Raw genomic sequence first — 19,999 nt, 5'->3', positions numbered from 1 at the left:
TGAATCCCAAGCATAAAAATAGTTATGGGTTTCCCTACTGTCTTGGGAAAAATTACCCCATGGAACACCAACTTCAAGAATGCCAGTCACTCATAGTTTCAACAATGTTCTTCTTTGAAAAGACCCAACAGTTAGTTACTATTTGACAAAAAATTTTTAAAATATTCAACAGCATGGATATGAATTTATCACAAATATAGAAGGGGCACATTTAAAACTTTCAACAGCTTTTACTTGCTACTCACCAACTATCCTAATTAATACTGCATATCATTTATTATGTTGAACTAATTGTTGTTAGTGCAGTAGTCCAAAGATTGAGATTCTTTCTTAAAAAAAAAAAAAAGTATCATGAACCCATGAGTAGATCCTGGGTAAAAACGAATATGATTCTATGTAGTAGTCAGGTTTTTGTTACCAATATTTTAGATAAATCAACTTACAAAAAAGGAATTTTATTTTGGCTCAGGTTAACTTGTGATTTGTAAGCCTTCTTAGTTTGGGGTCTAGGTCTGGGCAGAACATTATGTCAGGGAGCATTTGGTAGAGCTTGCTGCTTACCATGGGCAGGTAGGAGCAAAACAAGACAAAGAACATCTTGCTATCACCCCCAGATGCACAACCTGTAAAAACTCTTAGCCCTCCTCCTGGGTCCCGCCTCTTACAGGTGCTGCCACCTTCCAAAAGAGCCACACCAATGACCAAGACCCAGGTCCCTAGGGGGCTTTCCATATCCAAACTGCAGTAATTTCTCTATGCTCAAGAAAGCACAGGCACATTCCCAGTAGCCTGTAATTCCAACTTCAAAAGTCCTCGAATTCCAGCATGTGATATTGTACCACCTGTCCTTCCTTTTTAGTAGACAAAAATTTTATTCTTGAAAAAGGAAGAGTCAACCTCCATTGAGTCTGTGTCCATTAATCTTGAAAAATTTTGGCCACATAAATGGAATACTCTATTGATATGATGGTAAATAGGATGATACTGAATTTTTAAAATGACAAAGAAAGTACAGATATTTACAAAGAAGAAATTCAGTATATACAGGTACACAATAAAACTGAATTGAGAATTAAGTATCATTAAAATTTCTCAACTGTGAATTTAGAATTGGAGTGGGGAAACCGTCCATAATGCTTTTATAAGCACACCTCTTCAAACCTGCAAAGTACGTAAGCTGGGAAGAGTAGACGGATTATAGAAGTTCTGAGGTCATCAGAATTGGAGAAGAAACCTTCAGAGCTGAGGTTAGATTAAGTCACAATGGATACTTCTTGTTCTGGATTTTACAAATCTCACTCTTTTAATTTAAATATTGATTTAAACTCTCCTCTAATGGAGTTTTCGGAAAGCTGGAGCACAGCTTTTAATAACAGCTGTTATCACAACAGATCGACTACAATTCCTAATCACTTCACACGGGGGGTTCTGCCAATTTCTCGTGAAACAGACTTTTAAAAATTCTGAAATTGCTCCTTTATCATATAGACTCTAAGTTATCCAAATATGCTTTGAGAATTAGGAAACTCGTTGTTGATAATGAAAGCCAAGTGGAACTGGAAGAATCCAGCTCTGAAGTTTGTACTTACCTACTTTTTCCCTATAATAAAATAAAGCTGTGGGCAAACTCTCCTAAGAATTTCTTTAGCAATTCATTTCTGTTCTTCTTCCGTCCGTCCTTTCAGGGCATCCTAGTGTGATCAACTTAAAAATTTAAAATTTACACACACACACACACACACACACACACACACACACACACGCACGCACGCACGCACACATTAAATTCCTTTGTAGGGTTGCAGGATATTTCTACAAGGTGTCTTCTAGTCTTAGTCCTTGAGATTAAGTGAAACTTGTTTTTGATGAAGGTTGGTGATAACCCAAAAGCTTTTTCATGAAACAAAGACAGCAAACTTATTAATCTCCTTAGGCCTCTATGACTGAGGGTCATGCATATCATCATCAAAACCTGGGAATGCCATCCTGGATCAGAACTGCAGTTGAACCAACTTTCACTTTTTTTAAAATCTGAGAGTGGGTCCAGTGATATTGTGTCTAATTATCATAACCTCTTCGGTTTCAACTGTGAAACAAACAAAAGGCTAACGAGCTGTTTGTGTTCAAATCTACCCCTTCTGCATGAATCAAATTATATCTACTTACGGATTCACTCTGAACTATTTCTATGAGTTGTTGAATCCATGTGTTTACTAAACCACCTGTCTCTTTTGTTCAGTTTTGTTCCCCAAAATTGAGATGTTTGAGCAGCAAGAAATGTGTACTAGTTTTAGAGTTTTAAATTCATTAGTTATATCTAAAGATTTTATTCTAAGTATTAGCTTATCTAGGCAAAGACTGTGATCTGAAAAAAAGATGGTAATTTTCCTTCCTTCCTTCCTTCCTCCCTCTCTCCCTCCCTCCTTACTTCCTTTCTTCCTTTGTTTTTTTCAGAAAGAGAGCCCAACTATCTAGGTTTAATGTGTTTCAAACAAATTTAACAACCCCACAAAGAACATTCTAGCCATTGATCACATTGAAAGATACAGATAGACTTTGATGATTCAGCAGGGTCCACTTGAAATTGAAAATTATTCTAAAATTGTAGTAAAAGGGGGTGTATGTGTATGTGTTTAAAACTATCCAAGTGGCTTTATAAAAAAAAGCTAGCATAGTATTTTTTCTATGAAAAGTAACCATCCATCTTCCTGCTTTAACAATTCAGTCAGTGACTTTAAACTTTTTCTTCCACTGAGATGACTTAATGGTGTATTGCAGCATATCTTGGACTGGTCTTTGCTTCTCTACATGCACATTGCTTCTTGAGCGCTGTCCTCTTGGGCAACGACCTGGGATTCTCCCACTGATCCTGTTTGGGTAAAGTCCTTCTTCAGAGACCATTTCCTATTCATATATTATTGGGTTATGACTTGGCTCTTAATTTCTGTTTACTGAAAAGTAAAGAAAACAACCTCAGTCCTCTTAGTTTGGGTCAATATCAAGAGTTCCCAGAGAATGAAATGATCTAAAATCCGTGGGATTCCCTAATGGTCTATGTTTTTTCCCCTCAAAACAGAACCTTTTCCAATTCCTGTCTCTCAAGTAAGAATTTATTTATCAAATGACTATATTCAGATGAGCAAAAGAACTAAAGACAGAAAGCTTTTTTGGCAAGAAGAATGCTGTAAATGGAAATTCATACTTTCTGAACCAATCAAATATGAAAAACTTTAAAAAGATTAATTCCTTTTATGTAAGATAAATTTATGTAATTCAAAATCATGTAAAACTTATTCACTCATTTCTTACTGCTTATGTCCAAATCCCTGCCCTGTCTGTACGCACCTGTGGTGGCTTTGGGCACATTTTTTTAACCTGTGCCATAGGTCTGTCATCTGGAAGAGACACACATAGTATCTATTCCCTTGCATTTTTGTATGGATTGAATGCACATGAATACATTGAATAAATGCTACCATTACCATCCCAAATACCTTAAGGTAGAATTGAACTACGTAGTCATACATTATCTATGTATACCACAAATTATCTCCTTATTTGAACTGATGGAGAAACCATTACACCAGATTTAAGTGATATCATATTTTTACAAGAGTTATTTTGTATTTGGGTCATGATAATAATATAATAAAGAATGATGAGAAAACAGAGACAGGAAGATCACTGAACTTTCCTGTCCAGCCAGCTTATTCTAATGGGCTAGCTCCAGGTCCCAGTGAGAGACCTTGTCTCAAAACACATGGTGGAGGGCACCTGAGGAATGATCTCAAGTTTACCTCTGGCCTCCACACACATATGAACTCAAACATACATGAACATGCACATATATACCCACACATACACACACAGGCAAATAATAATGAGTGGCAAGGGACCCATTAAAACTCAGAAGAGAAGGAACTGGGAGTAACTATACCAATTCATCTTCCTACACTGGGCTGGTGACTGGAAGGCCCATGGGCCAAGTAAGAGCTTGCTCCTCTGGGACCCTTTGTCTGACATCAGTGTCTCCTTCGTTTTAAAGGTCCGCTGGGGAGATAAAGGATCTACGGAGGAAGGGGCAAGACTAGAGAAAGCCAAAAATGCTGTGGTGATGATCCCCGAAGAAGAGATACCCATGCCATCAAGACCACCTCGACCCAAACCCACGTACCAGGCCCCTCAGACAAAGTGGTACACACCGATTAAGGTACTTGCCTGCATTTCGTGTGATACAGCTTAAAGCTAACAGGAACACAGTAGCTTTTACTGTCTCTCCTGTCCCAGGAGGAAGACTAAGGCAGATCAGTTAGCAGATACTCATTTTGTGCTCTAGCAACTACTTATTTTCTTAGCATAAAAGCCTTCAAGTTTTTGTATTTACTAACTTACTTAATTGATTAATGAAATGAAGCTACCCAAGTTCACAAATCCAATCTCTCTCTAGGGTCGTCTGGATGCACTCTGGGCTTTGATCTTGAAGCAATATGACCGGGTGTCCTTGATGAGACCCCAGGAAGGAGACGAGGTTTGTGTATGGGGATCTCTTGAGAAAGGTGTGGGGGGGCAGTATAATGAAAGTAGGGAAATATTAACGAAAATAATTTAAAACTTCCTGTTAGCGTGCAGGGTGGAATTGATACTGACCAGTGTGTGCTCTTATTACATGGGGTTTTTGTTAAATTTTGTTTTTACAGTTCATTTTCAAGCCAATTCCACAGCAGTGCCTTCCCAGATAATTAATTAAAATCATAAGCATGCTCATTGCTTTAACATTTGACTTTGAAAACAAGTGTTCTGAGTTATTTTCTTTTGGAAGAAACAGACTGGGAATTCGTATCTGAAGTCTTTCTTCTAGCATTTAGTAGCCATGAGATCTAGGGAAAATACCTCAGACCCACTGTCTTTCGCTATAAACATGTTACCTGCCTTCAGTAGTTGTCACAGTCTGGTCTCTGAAATAATGTCAAGGTGTCCTTAATTCTCGAAGCACCAAAGAAGTCTGTGGTAGTGGTATTTAGATCCACGTGCTTACAGATGTGTTGTATGTATGTCTTTTCTCACCAAAGGAGTCCGTTTAAAGCTCTTGTTTTAAAAATATGTTTAGAGTTATTCTGTTTGAAATATTTTCTCTAATGATTTACCCCATTTTCCTAGTGTAGCACTTTTAGAGAAATTATTCAAAGGCTCCTCATAGGCAACAGCGGTAGGTTTGATTGCGAGACCTGGTGCCATTCCTGACGCCAGACTGCTTCCATGGTGTGAGTGCAATCCTGCCTCTCCTACAAAGGAGTGAACACCATGCACACCTCCTCAGCGGACCGTGGCTTCACTTAGGTCTGACATGCTACTCTTTAACACTATGAAGTAGTCCATCAAATTAGTATTTATGTTATGAGGCCAAGATAAGATGTATTTAGTATTAGGTGGTTTTAGCTCGGTGTTGAAGAGTTTAAAAGAATTTTAAATTTAAAATTCAACTTTGGAACATTTCAGAAACCTCTGAGTTCAGCCAGTGAGGATATGCATCTTGAGAAATATTGCTGAACTCTCTAACACGATGCCAGTGCCATTTGATAGGACCAATGGGAGAGAGAGCTATGTACTCTATGATGCAGACTCTTCTATTGCCAGTTTATTGGCAGATTCTCAATAGAAACCTCTTTTATGTGGAAATTCACATCTCAGTTTAAGTTCAGATGTGGGTCTGAGTTCTGGAGCTACATGTAACTCTTCTTCCTCGTGAACTCTCTCGACTTTCACTTCATTTTGCTTACAATTATTTTCATGCCTCTTCTCAGCATGCTCTTCACCAGGTTAGATATTGGTTTGTATGTTTAATGATTTCCATCTTATTAAGTTATTAAGTGTTGGATATTAAGTGAATGGTGAGATATTGGGGGTGGGATTCCAGTTCTCTTCTTAAAACTTTATATGCTCTTTTAACTATTATGAAAAAGTTTGGATGTTTGCAAAATTTACTCCCCTAAAATTCACCAGTACTCAGTTAAACAGAGTTCAACATTAAGTTCTAAACCATGAATACATACTTCATGTAAATATGAACTGTATATTTGTATGAGAGGCCTTCATTTTCATCTGATTACCAGTTTGCTCTAAAAATTTACTTTCCATTAAATATTAGAAAGTCCATTAAATAGTGTATTGTCAGCATAGAGAAGCATGTTAAATTCTTATTGAAGTAGTTTAACTATGATATCATTGGGACAACTGTTATCTGATATTAAGGTCAATTCCTTAAAGGAAAAATTTAAAATATATCACCATGTAAATAATCCCCCCCCCCCGTGTCTCCCAAGGTGGCCATCAACCTCTTTTGTATGCAAGCATATTCGAAAATACAACATTTACTTCTGTTTGTGCTTTTTGTGAAGTATTTATGTTGGTACAGGAGAGTGAGTGTGTGATTGTAAGACAGTTTGTTCATTTTAGGCATTAGGAAGGCTCCGGAACTCCCACATTTAAATGGGGGGGGGTGTTCGTTTACATTGCCAGGGCATAAATAATACTTTTCCTTCTGGATACCAGAGAGTCATATCCTCTGAGGATGGGGGAGGAGGCTGACTTTAAGCTGCGTGACAGCTAGTAAAGCACAATTGTTCTCGGGGCCTGACTAATGGCTCCAAGGAACACAACCCCTGCCTACCCAGCAGCTTGTTTTGTGCTTTGGAAAACAGCCTTGTCATTTATGTAGGAACAGTTTCCCGCAGATTCCGCCTCCCGAGAGCTCAGTCGAATAAACAAACCCATGACCACAGAACTGAAGCTGCCTTGAGTCCCGCAGGTGGGGCAGCGTGTCCTTCCCGGTGCATTTGGAGCCGAAGCTGTGCTGGGGCGCAGAGGCCGCGGGGCTCCCGGGCTGAGCTCTGCGCGCCCCGAAGTCCTTGATGCGGAGGCTGAAGTTGGTGCGAGCCTTATCAAAGCGGCCGCGGGGGCGGGCGGGCTCCCAGCGCGCGGCTGCGGGCGAGCGGCGGCTTTGATGCAGGCGGCAGGTCCTGGGAGTCGCGGGTTTGGCGGCCAGGTGCGCGCTAGCAGGTTGTCCCGACATCTGCTGGTGGCGGCGGCGGCCGATTGTCAGCCGAGGTAGTTGAGAGCGGCAGGACCGTTTTGGTCTCGCGCGCGCTGCCTGGAGGCCTGAAACTCCAAAGGTAGGAGCGGGGTGGACACAGCTGCGCTCCCAAACTTGCCGGAGGCACAAATAGGAGATCTAATGCAGTTTGACTCCACGGCGGTGGGGGGACAGGACAGAGAGCCACTTCAGAGACAACTTAGGGCTGCAACATCTGCCGCCAAGTTTCCAGGGAGTGACAGGGGACAGCAGGTACAGATCGAAGTCTCTGCACAAACAACCTCCATTACGCCCTGGACTCTTTTGAAGGGTCTCCATCAAACAGGCCCGAGTCCGCAGCAGGAGTTTGTTTGGTTTTCAAAGCAGTGTTTTGTGTGTGTGTGTGTGTGTGTGTATGTGCGCGCGCGCGTGTGTGTTTTCCCCCTCAATAGCAAGGTAATTTATAAATGATGCATTACCATGCGTCCTCCTTTTTTTTTCCCTATGAAAAGAGAGTAGAGAATCAGAAAGGCAAAGAAAGAAGAAAGCAGAGGACTAGTTTGGAGTTGTTCCACAAACCAATTAAATCCCCGAGGACCTTGACAGTGTTCGAGGTTATGTTAACCTTCAAATGGCTCCTCATTCACCAATGAGCACATCAACTTACGCATGCAACAGAAGAATCCCAGAACATGCCTGAAATGCATGGGCTTCTGTTCAATGCTATTCCACGTTCTGAACTCAGAGTTTCTTATCTCTGCAGATGTGAAATTTAGGTTCTTTTTTTTTTTTTCAAATGAATGCGCCCCCCCGTCGACCCCCCCGCCCCAGTAAAACAAAAATCTAGGAAATTGAATTCACTTCACTTTGTTTTTTATTTATCAGGACTCCACACCTGTGGTGTATCAAAATAAACAAACATTTTCCTCTTGGAGAGGGAACACCCCTTTCTAGTACCTACATTTAGCTGAAAGAAAGTTCATCAATCTGTTCGACTTTTACTAAAAATGTTGTAAAAAGTCTTAATCGTGCACGGTGTGTAAATGGCAGCGGGATGGGTGAAAATACTCGCCTGGCAAGTAGGCGTTCCGGGCGTTTGTCAGAGAATAAAGATTGAAGTCGTGTGAATGACCCCGCCATCCAGTGAAGTGGCTGCATGACCATCTATCTTCTTGAGATGAGAGAGTCGCCTATGCTAATGCATGCTTTGGAGCAAAGGAGTAGCCTTGGAAAGGGCCTGGGGATAGAAGCTGGAGCTGGCAAGGCCTCATCAGCCAGAAGTGACCTAAGCAGCGTAGGTACACAGTGAGTTTAAGTGAAGCCAGATCTAGTATGTGGAGAACACTGACAAATTATACTGGTGTGCTTTGCACTCTTTGAAATGACTGATGTCCCTTCCGACAGAATATCAGCCCTCCACTTTTTAAAAGTTTATAGCCAAACAGGACAAGATGCATCAGGATCCCAGGGAGCACATACTCGTTCAGAAGGTGCTGAGGACTTTTGTAACTTCAGAGGCCAGTGACCGAAGCCCACCTCCAGTTTATAGCCTACTTGTCAACCTATGTCCACACCCCTGTTAGCCCTGCTTCGGAATTCTCTTGCTCAAACAAGCAGGCCCGACCCTTTTTGAATTGCAGCTTCTTCAGTGACTCCAGCCTTCCCAAGGGTCACCGTGAGCTGCCTTGCGTTTATGAATCATGTGATACCCGACACCGTCCAGAGGATGGAGTGACCAACTCCTCCACATCAGGGCTTCCTGCCACCTGCTTTTGTTGTCTACCATGTTTGCTATGGAAACCTCTTCTGGGTTTCTGGAGAAGGTTGATCTTTTCGTCAAATGGTTCCTTATTTTCAGTGCCTGGGTATACGCTGCTAAAGACGGCAACTAACTACAGCTAACTACCTTTGGCTGACTTAAGTTTGAAAGATAAAATTTCCAGTAGAACAACCCATGGCAGGAACATGCCATTATTATAGCAGCTCCACTGACTGCTCCAGGGGTGCATGCCTGAAGAGACGGGCATGCCTTTACACTGTGGTTGTATAACTGTATTTTGTAGTACAGAACACATTTGCTTTTTTATGGAAGTCATCAACTAATGGCTCTTGCTCTGGATGTTAACATTCATAGAGAGTGCTCTTTTAGTTCTATTTCTTAGCTTAAATAAAAGCACCTCTTAATTATGTAATAAAGAGGTACGTGTTAATTCATTCTGGTTTCTTGAAGTGAGATGCAGGACATCAAAGATTCAATTACTTAAATTACAAAGCTAGATGAATTTTTTAAAAAGACCTGTAAATAGTATTTGGATGCTTAATGAGCATTTTTATAATTAATAAAGAAAATTATTTATTATGATAAACACCTCTATACTTCTTTTAGATTAATGTACTGCTTTTAGAAATATAAATTTTCCTTCATGTATAAGCTTTGGCAGGCCCAGTGAAAGAATACTTTTAAAAAATGCAAGAGTTGGTCTTCCCCAAGGAAGCACCAATAGGTTGTCCAATGCCAAATAGCCCTCAAAACATGTATACAAGTAACATTATATAAACTAAGCAGGTCATATTTGTGAATGTATATGTATATACCTGTGTACATGCAATAACAAAAATAAATGAAGAGGCCATTAAGTTGAAAGAGATTTAGGAGGTATATGGAAGGGTTTGAAAGGTAAGGGAGAAATGTAATTATACTATAATATCAAAAATAAAACAAAAAAAAGATTCTTTAAAAAAAAGGCCAAAAGTTGATCTCAGTTTCCAGGGGTGAGCACATTATTTTCATAAGCTCAGTGTGTGCTTAAATGGGAACATCTTAAGAGCATCCACAGTCATCCCTCCTGGGGGAGAAATGACCTCACAGAGTTATGCTTTAACATTTTCTCCTGCCTTTTTCTTTCCAGTACTTTATATGTAAGCTTTTATTTATCTTATATGTATGTGTATGTGCATGTGTGGGTGTTTGTGTGTGTTTATATGTGTGCCTGAGTGTATGTATGTCCATCACATGTAGGTGCCTCTGGAGGTTAGAAGAAAGTCATTAATTCCCCTGGGAGTAGAGTTGCAGGCAGTTGTGAGCCACTGTGTGGATGATGGGAACTAGACCAGGCTCTTCTGCCAGAGCAGAAGGTACTTTTAACTGCTGATCCATGTCTTTAGTCCCATTTAATCTTAATATAATCTTTATTATAAAGGATAGAACACATCTCTAATCAATCACTTCACAGATTTTATAACATAAAAATTGTATTTTTTCATATGGTTAAGTACTCAATTTTTAATTTGGAGCTCAGAATGCACTCTAAAAAGGAAGAAAATACATTTTGAAATAACTTATTATTTAAAAAGAATGTGCTATGACTGACCGTGCCGTTAAGGTCTACCAGATGCCCACTTGTAAGTTTAGTGTAAAAGTTTTCACAATTCAGTTAAGGAAATAGATTTGAGCACGAAGTTTTTAATTCTTCCATCCTTTTCTCTTTCCCAAAGCTAGAGTCTTGCTGGGTAGCTGTGGACTGGCTTGTCCTCACTGTATAGGTCTTGAACTTACAGCAATCCTCCTGCTTCAGTCTCCAGAGTGCTGGGTTACAAGTGTGTGCCAGCATGCTTAGGTGTCCTCTGATTCTCAAAAGAATGTGTATTCAAACATGCCATATAAATAATGCTTTTAGGACAGAGTCCTAAAATACTTTGCTAAATACTTTATGAAACATTTCTTTTATTTTTAAGATTATGATATAATTAATTTCCGTTCTTCCCATCCCTTCCTTCAAACCCTCCCACAGATACCTAGTTTATGAACCTATTTCATTAATTGTTACATACATTTGTGTGTATCTATGTTTATTCATCTCTAATACAAATTCTAAGTCTGTTCAGTCTGTCTAATATTACTGGTCTGTATGTTTTAGGACTGCCCTTTTGATATCAATGTGCTTTTCCCTCCCACTCCTTAGTTGCCTATGTTCTTTGCCACGTATCTTTTATTTCACTTTTATTTACAAATAAAACCTGGGATCTCTTATAATATATAGAAATAATCTATAGTATTTCATCTTTTAAAATTCCTTCACATTTACATTCCTACCATTTTTACTTTGAATAAAATTATAATGTCTAATAATTATTTTGAAACTGATGATTTGCAGATGCAAAATAAGTATGTTTTACTTTTCAAGCTGAATAAATAGCAAATACACACAGACACACATTAGCACACTTCCATTTGTTTACGATTTTACTTTTTCTGGTTTTGCAATAATAATTATCCCCTTTTAATGAATTATGTGAAATTATTTTTATTTCTCTTTATGATTTTCAAAAACAATGTAATTGGGTAGTTTATTCAAACTCAATTCAAATTAATTTTATCCTCTGATTTGCACCATGTGTTTCTGTTCACAGATCTGTTCACTTCAACACTTGGGGAAACTAATACATGTCCTAAACTTTAGATTCACAAGACATTTCTTAGCAAGCTGGTTAATGTACTGAATGCTAAGTATGTGTCTTTCATACATACATATATCTCGTAGGCATACATGTACACCTACATGAAATTTATACTTCATAATGTGGTTGATTACTAAGCATATTTTATTTTAAATACAAATTACAGATTTAATTTAATTTAAATTTAAAATAAAGCTGTTTCCTTCTTAAAATAAATGTTCTACTAGCACATTTCATGGCACTAATGATTTCTTAAAATTTTTCTTCTGAACTCGCTGTATTTTATGCCATACGTCTGTACTCTTCCCAAGGAAGGACCAGACACACAAATAAATCCCCTTTATATTTAATCACCTAATGGAGTTAGTAAGTCTGCAGAGTATTGCAGTGGAATATGCATACAGCATGTTCATGTGCATAGCATACTGATAAGAAGTCTAGAGTAAAAGGTGCTTTTTCTCCTGCAGTGACTCTCTTTCAGTTCAGTTACCATCTTAGCTCTTAACCCTGGTGTGTCCCCAAGTCCTAATCCTTGGTCTATTTCTCTGATATCCCACCTTTCTATGGAAAGCACAGAGAAGCCTCGTGATTTGATATCAGCATTAGGAACGTCTTTCTCAGACAAGTCTGCCCCCGCTTCTGACTTCCACCTGCATGTCTGAAAACTTATGTGATTTTCCACTTGGATGCCTGGTTGTCACTACCTTATCTGTGTTTAACTGGACTTAATCATACGACTCACAGAGGCTTTCAGGTTCTAGTTATATAATCCTCTATGTCATTCGCTCTGTACTTTAAGGTACATCTAAGGGGAGACCCAGTAGACATGAACATGCCTATGTGGTTCTTACAACTCTGTAAGGGGCATTAAAACTTTGCTATTCTAAGTCTGGGGACAATATCTTACCTGTGGTGTGTATGAAATTGATTCAGTGCACAGAATTCTGTACACAAACGTCACCTCTGGTTTTGTTGTAATTTATGAAAATGAACGATGTGTTAGATCCTAGAGATATGTGAGAGAAGTGTCACTTGACTTTGTAGATTTAAGTATTTCTATGATCATCACTTCGTATTTTACTGTCCTACACTTTCCTGAAAATAGCCTTCAGGGAACATGAAGACAAAGCCATTCTATTATTTGACACATTTGAATAATTCCTTATTAAGGCATGGTAGGGAATAGTGGTACATAAAATGTTATTTTATGGAGCTAAGATTTGTCTTTTTTGCATGGTAGTCAATTTCAAGTTATAATGAACTAAATTAAGCATTTTTTTGAGTTACACAAGTATGACATAATAATCTCCCTTGAGGTTGAATTCTGCTTAGATGGAGGTTAGTTATTCTTATTACTTCACTTCATTAGATCATGATTTTTTTTTTTTGCTTAAAGTAGCATTTCCCCCATTTTTTTTAAATGTATTTGATCTTTACTTCCTATTTGATCCAAGAAAAGTTTTTAGTGATTGGCATTCTTCTAGATACGTATTAGTCCCTGCCAAACCATGTAGGTTCTTGTCAATCATGTGTTGCCTAATCACTCAACCAGCTGGCTAGCATGTAGCTTATGTTAGCTCCATGTCTCATTGTTCTAGTTTACAGAAATACTGGCTCTTCATGGTGAGAAAGCTGATGATCTAATTCAAATCCTACTCTCTGGAAAAATGTGTGATAGCTTAAGCTGTTCTCTGAATCCAGATTTATGAACTAGTCCCGGATCCTAACTAGATTAGTGCCTTTCCTATTAACTGCTAAGTAAGGCAGCTGTCTGAGCTGCTGGCTGTAAATTTGCTCATGTCTATTTTGCTAACTCCTGCAAAAAAGCAGGAGATAACAGGATCAATGTTTCAGGACCTCTGTTTTCACAGCCCAAAAGGAGCCTGGAAGGAATGATGGGAAAGGTGTGAAGAGGTGCAAGCAAGTGTTACGTTGGGGAAAAGGGGATGTTTTCTGTCATTAATCTTAATTATTTGCCAAGAAATTTAAATCTGAGTTATTAATACTGATATTAAGCCCCTAATTTGTCATGCTTTGGTATCAAACAGTGTTTTACAAGATAAGAATTTTAGGAGGCATAGAAGTGTGTGTGTGTGTGTGTGTGTGTGTGTGTGTGCGCACATGCATGTGCCTTATATAAATATTTTCATTTGTGCCTTTCAAGTATTTCCTTGTGTTAATATTCAGGCCTTCACCTTTTGACAGCTACTGTGAGCATCCAGAAATGATGAACAGTTAACAATAAATCTATATAAAATCTCTAGATACAGCTTAGCAATAAGTCTGAATAATGTTACTTTCATGTTTACCTGAATACCAAACACTTCACTGAAGGGAGATGTCAGGTGTGGAGTGACATAGAAGAATGAGAAGCAGAGCTAGAATAAGGAACAGAAAAAAAAAGAGAACAAAGCAGATGAAGATACAAAAGAGTATTGTTTCTCCAAACAGAATTAAAGAAATAGGAACATGAAATGTTTTGGTTAGGTAATACACAGCAAATTATGTATTTTTAATGATTGCAGTCCTAACCACTTTGAAGCAAAAAAATTAACCTATCTGTTCTTAAAATCCCATCTCCCTCCCTTTTCATGCTTCCCATTAACTTCTCTTTACTCTTAAGTCTATGACAGGGTTCTGTGTTGCTTTTCAATGGAAAGTTGTAACTACTTATATTACTTATGAGTATTTTTGTCTGCCAAAAGTGGCTTATAAATCTTCAAGGGAAAAGATCTTTTAAAAATAGATAAGGCTCAGAACTTCTGAAATAAGTTTTCAGGATTATATTCTGTGTTTTCCATGTGTTTGGATAAAAAAAAATCAGTGGCAAAATATGTAATGTATGGAATTATTGTACCTTTCTACATAGACCTTCAGTTGATAGCAGTGACCTAAACTTCAATAGTTAGATTCAGTCAGGGGACTAGGTATTCTTGATTATCAGCAGATTTAGAATCACACATTAGACTTGGAGGTGTGTGCTATTCTTTGCATTGTCGTCTCCTTTTCATGAGTTGCTTTACATAGTCTGTAGGAAAATAGAGAGATGAAATACTCCGTTAATCCACTTACTTAAATTGTGCATAGGAACTATTGCAGATGCAAGAGCCTGCTGATGCCAACGGCTTAGATTTTAATTTATAGGCTCTAGAGAGCCCACGGAAGCTTTGAATGGTCAGTAATAACACAAAACAGAGGTTAGGACTGTGCCCTTGGGAGCCTCTTAGATGATGGTGAATAAAGAAAATGTTTTTTTCAGAGCAGCTTAGACTCTATTGATGGTTATATTCTTTATCTCTAGTCTTTCATTATGGATCACTAATGGAATTGTACGGAGCTTGTGGTACTGCAGCTTGGCTGGGTTAAGACCAGCAGACTCTTGAAGAAAAGAGCAATCTTCCAATAGAAATAGTTATTTTTAGAGCACCAATTTTGCTTTATGAACCTAGGATGTTGTAGGTCCTTGTCTAGGATGTTTCTTGGTTTTTTTAGAGGACTCTTTTCTTGCTTCTTGGGAATATTTGTGTAGATTATTGAGGCTAGGAGTTCCAGTATCTGTAATGCTTGTCTGCATCTGTGCATGGGTGTATGTGTGTTGGGTAGAGTGGTGGTTGGTGTCTGCCAGTGCAGGGAAAACAGATGTTGCCATTCTGGAGGAAACTTAAGGCTTTCTTTTCACAGGGTGGTTTTAGAACCCCAGTTCAGCCAGCAGCCCATGAGCATCCATTGCATCTTTGGTTTGTCGAATACATTATCTCATTTTTGCCTTAATAGTCTCAGAGTTAGATATCATATCAGTCCCATTTTACAGATGAAATTAATGAGACTCAGTTTAGTACATTCCTCAACATCTCACTGTTGGAAAGTAGTTGGGTCTAGACTCAAATTCAGTTTTTATGACTTCTAGTACAATGAGTATGGCATGCATCCACACTTTGTTGTTGTTTCAGTTTTTGTTGTTGTATAACACAGGCTAGCTTTGAACTTGTGGTAATCTCCCTGCCTCAGCTTCCTAGGGTTATAAGTGGATGCCTCCACATCTGGTTCCATGCTATTATTTTGCAGTACATTTTATATTTTGAATGTTTTGAACCAGGTAAAAATGAGGATAATTATACAGGTATGGAGGTGCTTTTAAATTTTTAGTTCTAAATTTGATTCTCTTGGCAACTAATCATCATTATTGATAAATTGCTTTTGTCATGTATTCAGGATGCATGCATATTACTCTATGATAACATATTTAGTATGTTTTAATATGTTTTGTGTGCATCAATTAATAAAATTTGATGTATCAGGGTGGTGATGAATTCCTCAGAAAGTTTACAGCCATGTGTAAAGAACAGCTAAACCAAAATGGATGTCATCGGCTGTGTGACTTAATCTCATTCACTGCAGCTTCCATCCATACTTTTAATTTTGTGCCCCAGTAGAAGAGAATGTGCAGAGGCATGAGAGAGATCAATGGCCAGTGTGTTCAGGAATCACAACCTGTTATCTAGGTGGGAGCAGAAGACTTCGAGTTGGGAGGACTGTTGGATGAGGGTGGAATTAATGCAGCTTCTAACACCATTGGCAAATTGGAGAGGCTACTTACTTCACTGGAGCCTAGGGATGTGGGATTTCTACACTGTCATCGATTTGTGTCAACGTAACACAATTTTTCTAATCTCTGGGTTTTTCATTTGCATAGAGTTTGAAAAGATCCACAAAATATTTTAGAGCGTGAGCTTGTCTTTTTATTTATTTTTTTAATCAAAATCTAAACAAGACTGCTCTATGAAGAAGGATCCTTTCCTTTTTGCTCATGAGGAGATCTCTGGACCCTGCCCATCACCCTTCAGGAAAAAAAGTTTTTAAGAGAATTCATGGTGGCAAAATCTAGCTTACTATTAACAAATATATTTTTACAGCAACACATACTTAGCAATAAGACATTTCTTAGGCTATCCATGATCAAGAAAAAACACAAATATTTTATCGTAACATATAAGCCGGAAAAATGGCAAGCATTCTTCATAATATGCTGAAATCTGCTCGTGATGCTTGCAAAGCCACAAGTCTAGCTCCATAGTGACCTTTTTCTGCTGCTGTTATGCTTTACAATAAATTGAAAATATCTGCATATGGAAGGAAGCAAAGGGGATGGAGATTTAAAAGATCTATATAGCTAATTGTTTGCTAGTGTTCTATTTTTATAACATCGCTATTCCTTTACATTTTTTCCTCAAAAAAGAGAATTTAGCATGTGAGATTGGATTATTCCCATGGTCATTTTGGTAGGTTACAACTTGCTGCTATGTGGCACAACTGAAAAATTCAATCTCTCCTTTTATTTAATAGTTGTTCACAGAAGAGCACTAATGTATCCCTGTCACTAAATATATAGAGATACATGGAACTGTTCTCCCATTGGGTCACACTAAAATTGATTTTTCAAGAAAGGCTAACAATACTAGACACATGTTAAATGAAAATCAATCATTTTGATTTAAATCAGATAAATACACTTCTTTTATTAAGTGGTCTCTCTCCATACAGCTCACTGGATAGCACCTAGTCTTTGACCTCTAGCCCCAGGTTTCAACAAACCTCTAAGGAGAATGGCTTGCTTGTGATTTTTTTCTTGTAGCATACTTACCTTACTCCTGATAAATTAGAGGAAAAGTGTATTTTAGATTGCTTATGAGTAGAAGAATACTGATCAACTATACTTTTCTAGGCACTTAATAGATCAAATACATGTATTGCTTCCTTAAGATTAGAATACAAAGCCAGTTTTATTAAGATAAAACTTTAGGTTTAAACGTCCCATGGGAGGCCAGTGGCTTCAAGTGATGGCCTGCGGTTTTGAGGAGACACTTTGAAAGACTTTCATGACATGACATGGTAATGCAAATATTGGTGATGTTATTATTTTGCAAAAAACAAAAAAACCAAAAAAAACCATGCCTTTGTACAACAGAAAACAGGATATTTCCCTGCTCCAAGGATGTCATTTTGGGTATTTCCTGTATAAACACAATAGTATTAGTTTATCAATAGCAACTATAAGACACTCTGCTTAATGGCAAACATGAGAAAAATTTTAAAGTTAAGCATGGTGGCTCACTCCTGTAATCTCAGAACTAAGGAGGCAGAGGCAGAAGGATCACTGTGAGTTCAGAGTCCATTGGATTACAGAGTGAGTGTCTCCAAAAGCAGGGCAGAGGTTTATGAGATGGCTCAGTGGTTAAGAGCACTGGCTGCTCTCTTAGAGGACCCAGGTTGTCTCAGCACCACATGACAGCTCACAGCCCACAACTCTCTGTAACTCTGGTTCCAGTGCATCAAACACCCTTTCTGGCCTCTGTGGGCACCGGGCATTTAAGTGCTGCACGAATGGACACACAGGCGAGCACTTCAACATTAAAAAAAAAGACAGAAAAGAGAAAAAACATGTACTGGCTATCTTAAATGTAAGTTCTTTATTTGTAGTAGATACTTACCTATGTTTGCTATTTTGTTTCTACTGGAGGATTTGAAACACATTTCTGTCTCCTCTTCTGAGGCAAAATGTTTTCTAAGAAAAGTAAAGAGGTACAAGTTGCCACTTACTCTATCTAAAGAGGAGTTAGGTTTTATTTTTCCTTTTAAATTTAAAGATAACTGGATAATCTACACCTGCTAGAAGTTTATTATGTTTCACTTGGGCCAGTCACAAGGTTAAAAAGTCTTGAAGAACTATAATCCAGCAGGGTGTCGTGGATGGCAATCAAAATGCCAGCATTTGGGAAACTAAGAGAGGAGAAATGACATGAGTTTGAGGCTAGCAAGGCCTACAAAGCGGGTTACGGGCCAACCTGAGCTACAAAGTGAGTCTATTGCAAGCAAACAAACAAATGAAAATGAAAAAACAAAAACCTTCAGAACCCAAACAGCAAAAAGTAAACTAAGAAAGCCCCAAAAGATATAATGGAGCCAGAGCAAGAAAGGCAAGAATAAATCTATTTATTATTCAATCAAGATGTGTTCTAATTTCTAATTAAATTTCCCATTACTTTATGCCCTAGAAATCTATTATAATATTGCCATTCAAAATGTATTTTGAAAATAATAATTTTGCTTTATACTATTTTAGTAATATACACATGAATTGTCTACAAATAATTTATGATATATAGCAAAGAATGGCACAAACACACATATATATTACATACATATATGCTTACCTATGTGACAACTTCACAATTATAATTTTCCACCAATTAATTGCTTGGCTTTTCATCGTATATTAGAATTAGGACATGAGAGACATAGCAATATAATACAAAAATTAACATTTTTCTTGAGCAGCCACTATTTTCAGACAATGTTTGAGATCCCAAAATGTTTAGCACATGTTCATTAACATGTTTGTAACCTACTCAGAGGACCCATAGTTGGCAGATGGGAAGTAAATAATGAACAGTTCAAATATTAGCTCAAGGCAGAGGAAGGGTATAAGGAAAGGATTACCCAACTTAGTAATGGATGGTCTAGATATAATGGCCTTCTGTGTTAAGGCAAAACACTCCACCTGTGGAGCATGAGGTGAAGTGAGAGGTGAGGAAACAGCACAGAACAGAGGCGATTCTGAAGGAGTGGACCATGTCCAGAAGGCAAGAAAGCTTGGCTCAGTTATATGGAGCCTTGGAACCATGGATGGGAGACAACAGGGGAAACCTGAAGTCTTGTGCAGGTCTAGATGGTCTATGGTGCTAGTCTATTAGACTACCCAGTGAATGGCCAACAAGTATCTATTGCTTTGTTTTTTAAACTTTGGGATGAAGAAAATCCATGTCTCTCAGACAAAAGAGACTTTAATTAGTGTCTTCTAATTTTGTTGTCCTCCTTCATGAAAATGAAGATAAGAGCGGGAGGAAGCTGGAGCTTGTGGAACCAAGTTAGGGTTGGGGGGTCAGGGTAGTAAAGTTTAGCCTGGAAATTCAGATGCCAAACAGAGCAAGCAACCCAGCTGACAGTCCCTTGAGTTTGGAGGAGAAAGTCAGATATGCTTAGTGGAAAGAGGGTGTGGCAGAAAAGTCAGACCCAGACACTGGAACTGTGGAAGAGTGTAAGGACCAAGGGCTGCTCACTTATTATCACTTTGTCTCTTGGGCCCAACACAGCACCTGCTCTGGTTCTTGTGCTATGTTGTAGCTCAGATTGGTGTTGAACTTGCAGCAATCTTCCTGCCTTAGCCCCCAGGAGGATTACAGATGTGAGCTAGTACATCCAGCCATAGTAAATGCATCTGAAACTTTGAAACAGTCTTGAGCACTCTTTGATATAATGTCTTGTTTTCTAGTACTTTTGCTATTTGCAAAGTGCGAAACACACAGCACCTTCAGTGTTTGAGTAGTGGGAAGAAAGGGCAGCAAGAGAGAAGAAAGAAGCGATAGTATTCTGTTTGGAAAATTACGAAGCTCTTAACTTTCTACAGCCATTTCC

At 38.4% G+C, this 19,999-nt stretch overlaps 1 protein-coding gene across 1 annotated transcript in view; it reads left to right on the top strand.

The window, feature by feature from the left end:
* Window positions 1–19,999, top strand: part of Antxr2 (ANTXR cell adhesion molecule 2) — a 127,615-nt gene that overhangs the window by 69,314 nt on the left and 38,302 nt on the right. The window contains exons 15-16 of the mRNA XM_059274707.1: window positions 4,046–4,210; window positions 4,448–4,528. Coding sequence (XP_059130690.1) covers window positions 4,046–4,210; window positions 4,448–4,528 — 246 coding nt within the window. The remainder of the gene's footprint in view (window positions 1–4,045; window positions 4,211–4,447; window positions 4,529–19,999) is intronic.

This window comes from Peromyscus eremicus, chromosome 10 (genome assembly GCF_949786415.1).
Source record: "Peromyscus eremicus chromosome 10, PerEre_H2_v1, whole genome shotgun sequence".
NCBI classification, from domain to species: domain Eukaryota; kingdom Metazoa; phylum Chordata; class Mammalia; order Rodentia; family Cricetidae; genus Peromyscus; species Peromyscus eremicus.
Note: the sequence above shows the minus strand (reverse complement) of the source record. Positions and strands in the feature narration are given on the sequence as shown.